Genomic DNA, 15,509 nt, shown 5'->3' with positions numbered 1-15,509 from the left:
TGCACCCCATCTTGACTGCAAAAAAATACTACATTTCTGTTTTTTTCAAATTTATTAAAAAAGAAAAACTGAAATATCGCATGGTCCTAAGTATTCAGACCCTTTGCTCAGTATTGAGTAGAAGCTCCCTTTTGCTCTAGTACAGCCATGAGTCTTGGTAATGATGCAACAAGTTTTTCACACCTGGATTTGGGGATCCTCTGCCATTCTTCCTTGCAGATCCTCTCCAGTTCCGTCAGGTTGGATGGTGAACGTTGAGAGTTGTTCTGAAGCCACTCCTTTGTTATTTTAGCTGTGTGCTTAGGGTCGTTGTCTTGTTGGAAGGTGAACTTCAGCCAAGTCTGAGGTCCAGAGCACTGTGGAAATGATTTTCATCCAGGATATCTCTGTGCTTGGCTGCATTCATGTTTCCTTCAATGACAACCAGTCGTCCTGCTCCTGCAACTGAAAAACACCCCCATAGCATGATGCTGCCACCACCATGTTTCACTGTTGGTATTTTATTGGGCAGGTGATGAGCAGTGCCTGGTTTTCTCCACACATACTACTTAAAATTATCACCAGAAAGGTCTATCTTCGTCTCATCAGACCAGAAAATCTTATTTGCCATAGTCTGAGAGGCCTTCATGTGTTTTTTAGCAAACTATGTGGACTTTCATTTGTCTTGCACTGAGGAGAGGCTTTCTTCAGGCCACTCTGCCATAAAGGCCTGACTGGTGGAGGGCTGCAGTGATAGTTGACTTTGTGGAACTTTCTCCCATCTCCCTACTGCATCTCATGGAGCTCAGCCACAGTGATCTTGGTGAGAGAGGTAAAGAAGAACCCCCAAGTCTCTTCTCCCACGATTGCTCAGTTTGGCTGGACGACGAGGTCTAGGAAGACTTCTGGTGGTCCCAAACTTATTCCATTTAAGGATTATAAAGGCCACTGTGCACTTAGGAACCTTGATTACTGCAGAAATTCTTTTGTAACCTTGACCAGATTTGTGCCTTGCCACAATTCTGTCTCTGAGCTCCTTGGCCAGTTCCTTTGACCTCCTGATTCTCATTTGGTCTGACATGCACTGTGAGCTGTGAGGTCTTATATAGACAGGTATGTGCCTTTCCAAATCAAGTCCTATCAGTTTAATTAAACACAGCTGGACACCAATGAAGGAGTAGAACCATCTCAAGGAGGATCACAAGGAAATTGACAGCATGTGACTTAAATATGAGTGTCTGAGCAAAGGGTCTGAATACTTATGACTAGGGTGGAGCGAAACGAATCCCGACCTGATCCTAGTGTGGGATCGGCCATGAGGTCGGCGATCTTCGCGCCAGAGTCACGTTTCGTATGACACTTTCAGCGCCATTTTTCAGCCAATGAAGGAGGACGCAGAGTGTGGGCAGCTTGATGACATAGGTCTCGGTCCCCACCATCTTAGAGAAGGGCATGACAGTGATTGGCTTGCTTTCTGCGGCGTCACAGGGGCTATAAAGGGGCGTGTACGCCGACTGCCATCTTACTTCTGCCGATCGTAGCATAGGGAGAGGTTGCCGCAGCTTCATCAGAAGAAGGGATATAGTTAGGGAGGGAAGATTAATCCCCGAAACTGCTTGTGCTGTAGCGATTTCCACTGTCCAACACCACCATTTGTTTGCAGGGACAGTGGAGTCTATATTTTTGTGCATCAGCTCTGTAGCTTATTAGGCTGCCTTATAAGGCTCCCTGATGGCTGCATTGCTGTTTGCACGCCGCTGTGCAAACCAACTGCTTTTTTTAAAAGCAAAAATCCTGTTGCTCCTTTCTGCACAGTTATCTTGTTTATTTGTCCACACTTTTGTGTTCAGCAGTCCTTTTTATTGCTGCCATACTTGTCCTGAGATCATTGTAGGGAGATTGAAATTGTACTACAGTCCTTTTTTTTCATATGTCTTCCAGGAAATTTCTGCTACTGCATCGATTCAAAGTGACAGGAGACAGCATTTGTCCAGTATGGTTACAAACTACTTTTCCTCCCTTATCGATGTTCTCCCTCACAGGTCATTCCCCTTTGATTACTGGGCATCTAAAATAAACACCTGGCTGAATTGGCAGAATATGCATTACAGGAGCTCGCTTGCCCTGCTTCTAGTGTGCTACCAGAAAGAGTCTTCAGTGCTGCTGGTTCAATACTGACCGAAAAAAGGACACGTCTGACTACCCAGAATGTTGATGATCTAATCTTCATTAAAATGAACCAATCATGGATTTCAAATTATTTTGCCCCACCTTCTCCTGCTGACATGTAGCTTGCCTGAAAAATGTCTTGCTTTTGGCCTCCTCTTACTGACTTCTCCAATTCCGCCATTTGCAGCTGCTGAAAGTCCACCATAGGCCATTTTTACACCTCCCTAAATGGGCTGACTCCCCCCCACAGGGCCGTGGTCACCACCTGGCGCAAGCACCCGTGCGAGTACCGTTTGCCTGGACAGGTGGGTGCGCCCACTCTTGGGCGACGGCACTGGCACGGGGTCCCTCATAGTACAATGAAGTGTCTCTGACCGTGGTGGTGCACAACCAACGTCAGACACTGACCCTGTGCCAGTATCGACGCCCACGAGAGAGTCCCCCCCCCCCCCAGCTCGAACAGTGCTCTACCACTTGCAATACTTACCTCTCCCTGCTCCACCACTGTGAAGTCTGTGCTGTTAAATCCTTCAATTGCCCTGCCAATACAAATTTGTTGAAATGATAGATGATAATTAAAATATACAGGGGCCCTGGCCTCCATTTAGACCAGTTAATACTTTGCGCCTACTACCACTGCCTGCTACTTAGCCGAGGAGCCCACCCCAGTACCTAGCTATGCCGCCTGATTAGTCCTGTTACCAATTTTGAACTGCATTTAGCCTACTTTTTTATTGTGGGCCTACTAACTGTGTCTGCGCCACTCATTACAGTTGTCCTCCACTGAACAAAGCTATGCCTGTTACCAATGTCCTGTTACCAATTTTGAACTGCTTTTAGCCTACTTTATTATTTGGGCCTACTAACTGTGTCTGCGCCACTCATTACAGTTGTCCTCCACTGAACAAAGCGATGCCGCCTGTTTAGTCCTGTTACCAATTTTCAACTGCATTTAGCCTACTTTATTATTTGGGCCTATATCTGTGTTTCCTCCTCATCCTGCCCATTGCCCAGCCAGTGCTAGATGAGTCTGCTGGCACATTGACCCAGACCACTACATTCCCCTTGCACTCTACACAGCCTGATTCTGACCCTGCTGAAAGTCAGGTTCCCCTTCCCGCATACTATACCACCTTACACGGGGACAAAGAGGAAGGTGCAGATGAAAGTGCAGGTTCCTTGATCAGGTGAGGGGGCATACTCTTTGGCGACGTCACTGGCACAGGGCCCCTCATAGTACGCAAAAGTGTCTCTGGCAGTGGGAGGCGCCACCCGCTGTCAAACACACCGCCGTACTATGAGGGGCCCTGTGCCAGTGCCAATGCGAACGAGTGGGCCCCCCTGCTTGCTCAGGATCACAGCACTTGCAAAGTTGAAATACTTACCTCTCCCTGCTCCACCGCCGTGACGTATTCCGCGTTTCCTGGGCCCACGAAAATCTTGAGCCAGCCCTCCAACCCCCCCCCCAAAAAAAAACATTAGCCAAATGACCCCCTGTTTTCAATGCCTAACTATTATTATAAAATAAATTAAGATTGACAAGCTTAGGAAATAAGAATTGATGTTTTTGGCATTAAAATGGACACTGTAGGTGTTTTCCTGGCCTCCACTCACTGCCGACTATGCTCCCCCATTGACTTGCATTGGGTTTCGTGTTTCGGCCGATCCCCGACTTTTCTAAATAATCGGCCGATTTCCCTTGACCTGACTTTTGACAAAGTCGGGTTTCGCGAAACCCGACTCGAATCCTAAAAAAGTAAAAGTCGCTCAACTCTACTTATGACCATGAAATATTTCAGTTTTTTCTTTTTCTAATTTACAAAAATTACATTTCTCTTTATTTTTTCAGTCAAGATAGGGTGCAGAGTGTACATTAATGAGAAAAAAATGAACTTTTTGAATTTACCAAATGGCTGCACAATGAAACAGTGTGAAAAATGTAAAGGGGTCTGAATACTTTCCGTACCCACTGTATATAATATATATATAATATATATATATATATATATATAATATATATATATCCATTTTCATGCTTCTGCAATCTGTCAGTTATGTGAGCCAATTGTTGACAATATACTGTGTTGAGCATTCTGTAATGTTAATCTTGAATATCAGCGAAAGAGACTGTGTATGTGTGTATATATATATATATATATGTATATGTATGTATATGTATGTATATGTATATGTATATATATGTATATGTAATTGCCTGCAGGGTACTTCGGTCTGTTTGTCTGCAACTTCTGTAACGGAAATCCTGGGTCAGCGAGATTGGGGCGGGATTTGAACACCGCTTCACTTTTTACTACTTTTACTAGTACTAGGTGCGATGCGACAAAACATTGGATCACACTTGGACAAATGTTTTTCTCTGGGGCTGTGCACATGGCCAATTTTTTTTCCTCAGGATGGAGACTGTCCGAGAAAAAAAATCGCTACATGCCTGAGTCTAATCAGGTATTCGGATCACACTCGGACATGTAATTCTATGAGTGCATGGGAAACATTGGATTGCACTCGAATGGCATTTGAGCGCAGTCCAGTTTCACAGAATGGAGAAAATGGAGACATTTTTTTTCTCCATCTTCTTTTCATCCGAGAATCAGATCACACTGTGCTCACACTCTGGTCAGCATTTGATCAGAGTGTCATTTGCAGATAAGAGAATCTACCGCCATCTGCACCTGCCCTTTCAAGCATAGTTATGCCACAGGAAAAATGGCGTAAGGATATGTTCACACGCAGCAGTTTTGCAGCATCTTTTTTTGTTGTCTGAAGAAAAGAAGCTTTGTTTTACAGTACCAACAAAAGTACTAAGAATTCAGAAATCTCACACACGTTTATTGTTTGTTTTACAAACTGAATTTCAGCAGTGAAACATTTTTGAAATCTTCAGCATGTCAATTTTTTTCAGCACTTTTGCTGCTTTTTTTTCGCGCATAGAAAGCAATGAAAAAGTGCTAAAATGCTGCAAGACAAACAGCAAATATTTTTACGTACTGTACAAAAATCACAACTGTAATGCGCAGCAAATAAATGCAGCAAAAAAAAAAAAAAAAAACCACAGCAAAAAACTCCAAAACACAACATTCTTATTGCTAAGAGAGCAGGTTTTGGATGCAGAAAACAACACTGTAAAACACTGCGTGTGAGCATAGCATTTATCCAGCCAAAATGACAGCCATAATATGCAGTTGCACATACGGCACTCAGTCCATTCTTGAATTATTTTGAAAAGATATTTTCAAAAGATACGTTTTTTTTTTCTGAGAAGAGATACATTAGATTCCTTGATAGGGCGTTGATCCAGGGAACTAGTCTGATTGTCGTATGTGGAGTCGGGAAGGAATTTTTTCCCCAAAGTGGAGCTTACTCTTTGCCACATGGGTTTTTTTGCCTTCCTCTGGATCAACATGTTAGGGCATGTTAGGTTAGGCTATGGGTTGAACTAGATGGACTTATAGTCTTCCTTCAACCTTAAAGGGAACCGGTCACCCCGAAAATCGCGGGTGAGGTAAGCCCACCGGCATCAGGGGCTTATCTACAGCATTCTGTAATGCTGTATATAAGCCCCCGATGTTACCTGAAAGAGGAGAAAAAGACATTAAATTATACTCACCCAGGGGCGGTCCCGCTGCTGGTCCGGTCGGATGGACGTCTCTGGTCCACTGCGGCGCCTCCCATATTAATTCCAAGACGTCCTCTTCTGATCTTCAGCCACGGCTCCGGCGCAGGCGTACTTTTCCCTGTTGAGGGCAGAGCAAAGTACTGCAGTGCGCAGGCGCCGGGCCTCTCTGACCTTTCCGGCGCCTGCGCACTGCAGTACTTTGTTCTGCCCTCAACAGGGCTGACAAAGTACGCCTGCGCCAGAGCCGTAGCTGAAGATCAGAAGAGGACGTCTTGGAATGAAGATGGGAGGTGCCGCAGCGGACCAGAGACACCCATCCGACCGGACCAGCAGCGGGACCACCCCTGGGTGAGTATAATCTAACGTCTTTTTCTCCTCTTTCAGGTAACATTGGGGGCTTATCTACAGCATTCTGTAATGCTGTAGATAAGCCCCTGATGCCGGTGGGCTTACCTCACCCGCGATTTTCGGGGTGACAGGTTCCCTTTAATAACTATGTAACTATGTAACCTGTTAGAGATACCAGAAAACAATACTGTTCTTTTAATTCTGTAGCTCTACATGAAGACCAAAATGGAGAAGACAAAGTGATATACTGGGAAGTGAAATATCCGTTCCCTCTTTCTAACAGAGATGTATCCTTTTTATTTAATGAGGGTATGATTTGTGTAGAATGATGCCGATGAACTATAATCAACATACAAATGAAAGTAGTACAAGCTTAAAAAGATATCGTACTAAGCCAGTCTGAGGCAGAAGCTCCACGTTTAGGAGAACAGAGATAACGTAACTCATCGAATGGGATCATGGGAATGCTGGAAGGTGAAGGTCCCAGACAAAAACCTGTAAGATATGTATGATATATATTGTGGATATGCTGTAAATGTCTTTAGTTAGAACATGCGTTATAGGATACCTGTGATGTTAAAAAATGCATTTACCTGCAGATATGGGGTAAATCTGCAGGTTAATACTGTTCTAAAGTCTGGCTGTCCTCCTTGCAACCTCCAGCTTTCAGTCAGAGGCATGGCACACCCTGGCATTGACTGACACCTGGGACTGCACTAATGCACGGCTGAATCTGGACTCAGGGCTGGAAACAGTTGCATTCCCCACCAAGTGACTGCCGCCTGCTCGACGTCTTGGTTTCACTGGTATCTGCATCTTCAGTAAAGTGCAAAGACTGGAGAAGCAGAGTGATGGGATTAACCCCTTAGTGACAGAGCCAATTTGGTACTTAATGACCAGGCCAATTTTTGCAATTCTGACCACTGTCACTTTATGAGGTTATAACTCTGGAACGCTTCAACGGATCCCACTGATTCTGAGATTGTTTTTTCGTGACATATTGTACTTCATGTTAGTGGTAACATTTCTTCGATATTACTTGCGATTATTTATGGAAAAAAAGGAAATATGGCGAAAATTTTTAAAATTTTGCAATTTTCAAACTTTGTATTTTTATGCCCTTAAATCCGAGAGATATGTCACAAAAAATAGTTAATAAATAACATTTCCCACATGTCTACTTTACATCAGCACAATTTTGGAAACAAAATTTTTTTTTGTTAGGGAGTTATAAGGGTTAAAAGTTGACCAGCAATTTCTCATTTTTACAACACCATTTCTTTTTAGGGACCACATCACATTTGAAGTCATTTTGAGGGGTCTATATGATAGAAAATAATGGATGGGGGAAGCACGGTGGCGCAGTGGTTAGCACAGCAGCCTTGCAGCGCTGGGGTCCTGGGTTCTAATCCCACCCAGGACAACATCTGGTTGTATGTTCTCTCCGTGTTTGCGTGGGTTTCCTCCGGGCACTCCGGTTTCCTCCCACATTCCAAAGACATACTGATAGGGATTCTAGATTGTGAGCCCCATCGGGGACAGTGGTGATAATGTGTGCAAAACTGTAAAGCGCTGCGGAATATGTTAGCGCTATATAAAAATAAAGATTATTTATTATTTATTATAAGTGTGACACCATTCTAAAAGCTACACCCCTCAAGGTTCTCAAAACCACATTCAAGAAGTTTATTAACCCTTTACGTGCTTCACAGGAACTGAAACAATGTGGAAGGAAAAAATGAACATTTAACTTTTTTTTGCAAACATCTTAATTCAGAACCATTTTTTTTTATTTTCACAAGTGTAAAAACAGAAATGTAACCATAAATTTTGTTATGCAATTTCTCCTGAATACGCCAATACCCCATATGTGGGGGTAAACCACTTTTTGGGCGCACCGCAGAACTTAGAAGTGAAGGAGCGCCGTTTGACTTTTTCAATGCAGAATTGGCTGGAATTGAGATCGGACGCCATGTCACGTTTAGAGAGCCCCTGATGTGCCTAAACAGTGGAAACTCCCCACAAGTGACACCATTTTGGAAACTAGACCCCTTAAGGAACTTATCTAGATGTGTGGTGAGCACTTTGAACCCCCAAGTGCTTCACAGAAGTTTATAACGTAGAGCCGTGAAAATAAAAAATCGCTTTTGTTTACACAAAAATGATCTTTTCGCCCACAAATTTTTATTTTCACAAGGGTAACAGGAGAAATTAGACCACAAAAGATGTTGTGCAATTTCTCCTGAGTACGCTGATACCCAATATGTGGGGGTAAACCACTGTTTGGGCGCACCGCAGAGCTTGGAAGAGAAAGAGTGCCGTTTTACTTTTTCAATGTAGAATTGGCTGGAATTGAGATCGGACGCCATGTCGCGTTTGGAGAGCCCCTGATGTGCCTAAACAGTAGAAATCCCCCACAAGTGACCCCATTTTGGAAACTAGACCCCCCATGGAACTTATCTAGATGTGTGGTGAGAACCTTGAATGCCCAAGTGCTTCACAGAAGTTTATAATGCAGAGCCGTGAAAATAAAAAATATTTTTTTTTTCCACAAAAAAGATATTGTAGCCCCCAAGTTTTTATTTTCACAAGGGTAACAGGAGAAATTGGACTGCAATAGTTGTTGTCCAATTTATCCCGAGTACGCTGATGTGCCATATGTGGGGGTAAACCACTGTTTGGGCGCACGGCAGAGCTCGGAAGGGAAGGAGCGCCTTTTTGGAATGCAGACTTTGATAGAATGGTCTGTGGGCATTATGTTGCGATTGCAGAGCCCCTGATATACCTAAACTGTAGTAACCCCCCACAAGTGACCCCATTTTGGAAACTAGACCCCCCAAGGAACTTATCTAGATGTGTGGTGAGAACTTTGAATGCCCAAGTGCTTCACAGAAGTTTAGAATGCAGAGTCGTGAAAATAAAAAAATATTTTTATTTTCACAAGGGTAACAAGAGAAATTGGACCCCAGAAGTTGTCCAATTTATCCCAAGTATGCTGATGCCCGATATGTGGGGGTAACCCACTGTTTGGGTGCACGGCAGAGCTCAGAAGGGAGGGAGCACCATTTGACTTTTTGAGCGCAAAATTGGCTGTCGTGTTTGGAGACCCCCTGATGTAACTAAACAGTGGAAACCCCCCCCCAATTCTAGCTCCAACTCTAACCCCAACACACCCCTAACCCTAATCCCAACCTGATCCATAATCCTAATCACTAACCCTAACCATAATCACAACCCTTACCCCAAAACAACCCTAATGTCAACCCTAACCATAACCCTAATCAAAACCCTAAATCCAACACACCCCTAATCCTAATCTCAACCCTAACCTCAAACCTAACCCTAATCCCAATACACCCCTAATCACAACCCTAACCTTAACCCTAATCCCAAACCTAACCCTAATCCCAAGTGTAACCCTAATGCCAACCCTAACCCTAATACCAACCCTAATCCAAACCCTAAACCTAATCCCAGCTCTAACCCTAACTTTAGCCCTAACCCTAGCCCTAACTTTAGCCCCAACCCTAACCCTAGCCCTAAGGCTACTTTCACACTTGTCGTTTGGCATTCCGTCGCAATCCGTAGTTTTGGACAAGAAACGGATCCTGCAAATGTGCCCGCAGGATGCGTTTTTTGCCCATAGACTTGTATTGCCGACGGATCGTGACGGATGGCCACACGTCGCGTCCGTCGTGCACTGGATCAGTTGTGTTTTGGCGGAGCGTCGGCACAAAAAAAGTTCAATGAAACGTTTTTTTGTACGTCGCATCCGCCATTTCTGACCGCGCATGCGTGGCCGTAACTCCGCCCCCTCCTCCCCAGGACATAGATTGGGCAGTGGATGCGTTGAAAAACTACAGCTGCTGTCCACGTTGTGCACAATTTTCACAACATGCGTCGGTATGTCGGGCCGACGCATTGAGACGGCCCCGTACCGACGTAAGTGTGAAAGAAGCCTAACCCTAAATTTAGCCCCAGCCCTAACCCTAAATTTAGCCCCAACCCTAACCCTAAATTTAGCCCTAACCCTAGCCCTAACCCTACCCCTAACCCTACCCCTAACCCTACCGCTAACCCTAACCCTACCCCTAACCCTACCCCTAACCCTAATTTTAGCCCCAACTGCTATTCTCCTGCCGGCCGGCAGATGGAGACAGATGGCGGGCGCACTGGGCATGCGCCCGCCATTTTCTTCTGCCGGCGGCCAGGAGGAGCAGCAAGAGGATCCAGGGACACAGGTGAGTATTGTAGGGTCCCCGAATCCCCCTATTTCTCTGTCCTCTGATGTGCGATCACATCAGAGGACAGAGAATTACACTTTACTTTTTTTTTTTTTTTTGCGGTCGCCAGTAAACAGTTAATTACCGGCGATCGCAAAACAGGGGTCGGTAAAACCGACCCCGATCATACTCTTTGGGGTCTCGGCTACCCCCGGCAGCCGAGACCCCAAAGATTCTCTCGGTGGCGGGCGCACTGCGGTTGCGCCCGCCATTTTGAAGATGGCGGCGCCCACCGGGAGACACGAGGAGCATCGGGGGAGCTAGGTGAGTATTGGGGGGCCACCTGGGACCCCTTTTCTCTGTCCTCCGATGTGCGATCACATCGGAGGACAGAAAAATTAAAAAGAGATCGCTTTTTTTTTTTTTTTGCGATCGCCGGTAAACGGTTAATTACCGGCGATCGCAAATACGGGGTGGGTTAAAAAAAACCCGAATCATGTTCCCTGGGGTCTCGGCTACCCCCGGCAGTCGAGACCCCGGAGAAAATCGGCCTCTGAGGGGCGCTATTGACTTTTTCCACAGCGCCGTTAATTAACGGCGCTGTGGTTTAAGTACCCTTAGCGGCCGCCGTTAAAAGGCGTATCGGCGGTCGCTAAGGGGTTAAGTAGTTTGTTTTGCATTTATTTAAATTGTCAGTACTTATGCCAAACTGAGGGGACATCATACACCTTGGGTAGCTTTCTGGGAACATTATGTTGTGTAAGGACATGCTTCATGGGGGCTGTGTAGGGACATCATACTCTGCGGGGGACTGTATTGGGACATCATACTGCGTGGAATGTTTTGTGTGAACATCATACAGTATGGGGGAAATTATACTGTGTGGAGGGGTTTTGTGGACTCATAGTGTGAAGGGACCTATATAGGGACATTATATTGTGTGAAGGGCTTTGTAGGGACATCATGCTGTGTGAGTGACTTTGTGGGGACATAATACAGCTTGGAGGGGCTATGTGGGGACATGATATTGCGCTTGTGCTTTTGAGGGACATCTTGCCACTCTGGTCAATTGTGGGTATTTTCTGGTGTTTTGGCATGTTATGGACTTTCCAATTTTTGCAGCGTGTCTGCAGTTTATTCCAGCAAAAATTGTGCTCCAAAAGTTAAATTGCATTGCTGCCCTGCTAAGTGCCGTGCCAGTAGTTTCTGACCACATATGGAGTATCGGCATAGTCAGGAGAAATTGAACTAATTAACCCCTTCCCAACCTTTGACACACCGTATGCGTCATGAAAACCTGTGCCAATCCGACCTGTGACGCAGCATATGCGTCATGGTCAGATTGCGCTCCTGCAGGCCGGGTGAAAGGGTTAACTGTAATTTCACCCGGCCTGCAGGGACAGGGGGAGTTGTACTTTAGCCCAGGGGGGGTGGCTTTGCCCCCTTCCCCCCATGGCTACGATCGCTCTGATTGGCTGTTGAAAGTGACGTTTCACTTTCAATCAGAGCGATAGTAATATTTCACCAATGAAAATTGGTGAAATATTACATACCAGCCATGGCCGATGCTGCAATAGCATCAGCCATGGCTGGAGATCGTGATCTGACCCCCCCCACCGCCACCGATCTCCTCCCCTCCGGTCCTCCGTCCTGTAATCTAGTGTCCTCCGATCCCCTCCGTCCTCCTGTCCGCTCCCCCCGCTGTCCGCTCCCCCCCGCCCGCTGTCGTTACAGGTACATTTTGATCGCTGTGATAGGTTCTATCACAGCGATCAAAATAAAAAAAATAATAAATAAACCCCCCCTTTATCACCCCCATAGGTAGGGACAATAATAATAAAATAAAGACGGACTACGTTACACCGCGGCATAAACGCGGTGTAACGTAGTCCGTTACGGCCGCCATTGACAGCAATGTCGGACGCATCAGTAGCGCACACCCACAATGGGCGTATGCTAGGGATGTGCCGTCATTGAGTGACAGACCCGGAGACGCGAGCTGCAACGTTTCCGGGTCCGTCACTGCTAGCGCAGATAGAGCTAGCAGATGTTCTATCTGCGCTAGCACGATGCAAACGTCGGCGCTAGCGCGATGCAAACGTCGGCACTTGCGCTAGCAGCAGGCCGTTAGCATATGTGCTGAACGGGCTGCTGCTAGGGCAGTGTGAACCTGGCCTTAGGGTTAGGGTTACGGCTAGAATTAGGATTAGAACTAGGGTTAGAACTAGGCTATGTGCACACGGTGCGGATTTGGCTGCGGATCTGCAGCGGATATGGCTGCGCATCTGCAGCGGATTTGACTGTGGATCCGCAGCGGATTGGCTGCTGTGGATTCGTAGCAGTTTTCCATCAGGTTTACAGTACCATGTAAACCTATGGAAAACCAAATCCGCTGTGCCCATGGTGCAGAAAATACCGCGCGGAAACGCTGTGTTGTATTTTCCGCAGCATGTCAATTTTGTGCGGATTCCTCAGCGTTTTACACCTGTTCCTCAATAGGAATCCACAGGTGAAATCCGCACAAAAACACTGGAAATCGGCGGAAAATCCGCAGGTAAAAAATGGTGCGGAAAAATTTCAAATCCGCAACGTGGGCACATAGCCTTAGGGTTAGGGTTGGAATTAGGGCTAGGGTTGGAAATAGGGTTAAGATTAGGCTGTGGTTATGGTTAGGGTTAGGGGTGTGTTGGGGTTAGGGTTGGGATTAGGGTTAGGGTTGGGATTAGGGTTAGGGGTGTGTTGTGGTTAAGGTTGTGGTTAGGGGTGTGTTGGGGTTAGGGTTGTGATTAGGGTTATGGCTAGAGTTGGGATTAGGGTTAGGGGTGTGTTGGGGTTAGTGTTGGAGTTAGAATTGAGGGGTTTCCACTGTTACGGTGGCACATCAGGGGTCTCCAAACGCAACATGGCGCCACCATTGATTCCAGTCAATCTTGTATTCAAAAAGTCAAATGGTGCTCCCTCCCTTCCGAACCCCGATGTGCGCCCAAACAGTGGTTTACCCCCATATATGGGGAACCAGCATACTCAGGACAAACTGGGCAACAAATATTGGGGTCCAATTTCTCCTGTTACCCTTGTGAAAAAAAAATTGCTTGCTAAAACATCATTTTTGAGGAAAGAAAAATGATTTTTTATTTTCACGGCTCTGCGTTCTAAAATTCTGTGAAGCACTTGGGGGTTCAAAGTGCTCACCACATATCTAGATAAGTTCCTTGGGGGGTCTAGTTTCCAAAATGGGGTCACTTGTGGGGGGTTCTACTGTTTAGGCACATCAGGGGCTCTGAAAACGCAACGTGACGCCCGCAGACCATTCCATCAAAGTCTGCATTTCAAAAGTCACTACTTCCCTTCCGAGCCCCGACGTGTGCCCAAACAGTGGTTTACCCCCACATATGGGGTATCAGTGTACTCAGGACAAACTCAGCAACAACTGTTGGGGTCCAATTTCTCCTGTAACCCTTGTGAGAATAAAAAATTGTGGGTTAAAAAATAATTTTTGAGGAAAGAAAAATGATTTTTATTTTCACGGCTCTGCGTTATAAACTTCTGTGACGCACTTGAGGGATTAAAGTGGTCACCGCATATCTAGATTAGTTCCTTGGGAGGTCTAGTTTCCAAAATGGGGTCACATGTGGGGGAGCTCCAATGTTTAGGCACGCAGGGGCTCTCCAAACGTGACATGGTGTCCGCTAACGATTGGAGCTAATTTTTCATTCAAAAAGTCAAATGGCGCTCCTTCCCTTCCGAGCCCTGCCGTGTGCCCAAACACTGGTTTACCCCCACATGTGAGGTATCAGTGTACTCAGGAGAAATTGCCCAATACATTTTAGGATCCATTTTATCCTGTTGCCCATGTGGAAATTAACAAATTGAGGCTAAAAGAAATTTTTTGTGAAAAAAAGTACTTTTTCATTTTTACGGATCGATTTGTGAAGCGCCTCGGGGTTCAAAGTGCTCACTATGCATCTAGATAAGTTCCTTGGGGGGTCTAGTTTCCAAAATGGGGTCACATGTGGGGAAGCTCCAATGTTTAGGCACACAGGGGCCCTCCAAACGCGACATGGTGTCCGCTAATGATTGGAGCTAATTTTTCATTCAAAAGTCAAATGGCGCTCCTTCCCTTCCGAGCCTTGCCGTGTGCACAAACAGTGGTTTGTGATCACATATGAGGTGTATATGTACTCAGGAGAAATTGCCCAACACATTTTAGGATCCATTTTATCCTGTTACCCATGTGAAAATGAAAAAATTAAGGCTTTAAAAAATTTTTTTGTGAAAAAAAAGTACTTTTTCATTTTTACGGATCAATTTGTGAAGCACCTGGGGGTTCAACCTGCTCACTATGCATCTAGATAAGCTCATTGGGGGGTCTAGTTTCCAAAATGGGGTCACTTGTGGGGGAGCTCCAATGTTTAGGCACACAGGGGCTCTCCAAACGCGACATGGTGTCCGCTAAAGATTGGAGCCAATTTTTCATTGAAAAAGTCAAATGGCGCTCCTTCCCTTCCGAGCCCTATCGTGCGCCCAAACAGTGGTTCCCCCCACATATGGGGTATCGGTGTACTCAGGACAAATTGTACAATAACTTTTGGTGTCCAGTTTCTTTGTACCCTTGGGAAAATAAAAAAATTGTTGCTAAAATATCATTTTTGTGACTAAAAAGTTAAATGTTCATTTTTTCCTTCCATGTTGCTCCTGCTGCTGTGAAGCACCTGAAGGGTTAATAAACTTCTTGAATGTGGTTTTGAGTACCTTAAGGCAGGGGTCCCCAACTCCAGTCCTCAAGGCCCACCAACAGGTCATGTTTTCAGGATTTCCTTTGCATTGCACAGGTGATGCAATTATTACCTGGGCAAGACTAAGGAAATCCTGAAAACATGACATGTTGGTGGGCCTTGAGGACTGGAGTTGGGGACCCCTGCCTTAAGGGATACAGTTTTTAGAATGGTGTCACTTTTAGGTATTTTCAGCCATATAGACCCCTCAAACTGACTTCAAATGTGAGGTGGTCCCTAAAAAAATGGTTTTGTAAATTTTGCTGTAAAAATGAGAAATCGCTGGTCAAATTTTAACCCTTATAACTTCCTAGCAAAAAAGAAATTTGGTTCCAAAATTGTGCTGATGTAAAGTAGACATGTGGGTAATGTTATTTATTA

At 45.4% G+C, this 15,509-nt stretch overlaps 1 protein-coding gene across 3 annotated transcripts in view; it reads left to right on the top strand.

Moving 5' to 3' along the window:
• The window catches only part of PCTP (phosphatidylcholine transfer protein), a 96,419-nt gene that overhangs the window by 41,598 nt on the left and 39,312 nt on the right, over positions 1-15,509 (top strand). For all 3 annotated transcript variants that reach the window (XM_069752450.1, XM_069752448.1, XM_069752449.1), the window contains exon 3: positions 6,338-6,417. In XM_069752450.1, the coding sequence (XP_069608551.1) occupies positions 6,338-6,417 (80 nt within the window). The remainder of the gene's footprint in view (positions 1-6,337; positions 6,418-15,509) is intronic.

Source organism: Ranitomeya imitator, chromosome 2 (genome assembly GCF_032444005.1).
Source record: "Ranitomeya imitator isolate aRanImi1 chromosome 2, aRanImi1.pri, whole genome shotgun sequence".
Lineage (NCBI taxonomy): Eukaryota > Metazoa > Chordata > Amphibia > Anura > Dendrobatidae > Ranitomeya > Ranitomeya imitator.
This window is presented reverse-complemented; position numbering and strand designations above follow the sequence as displayed.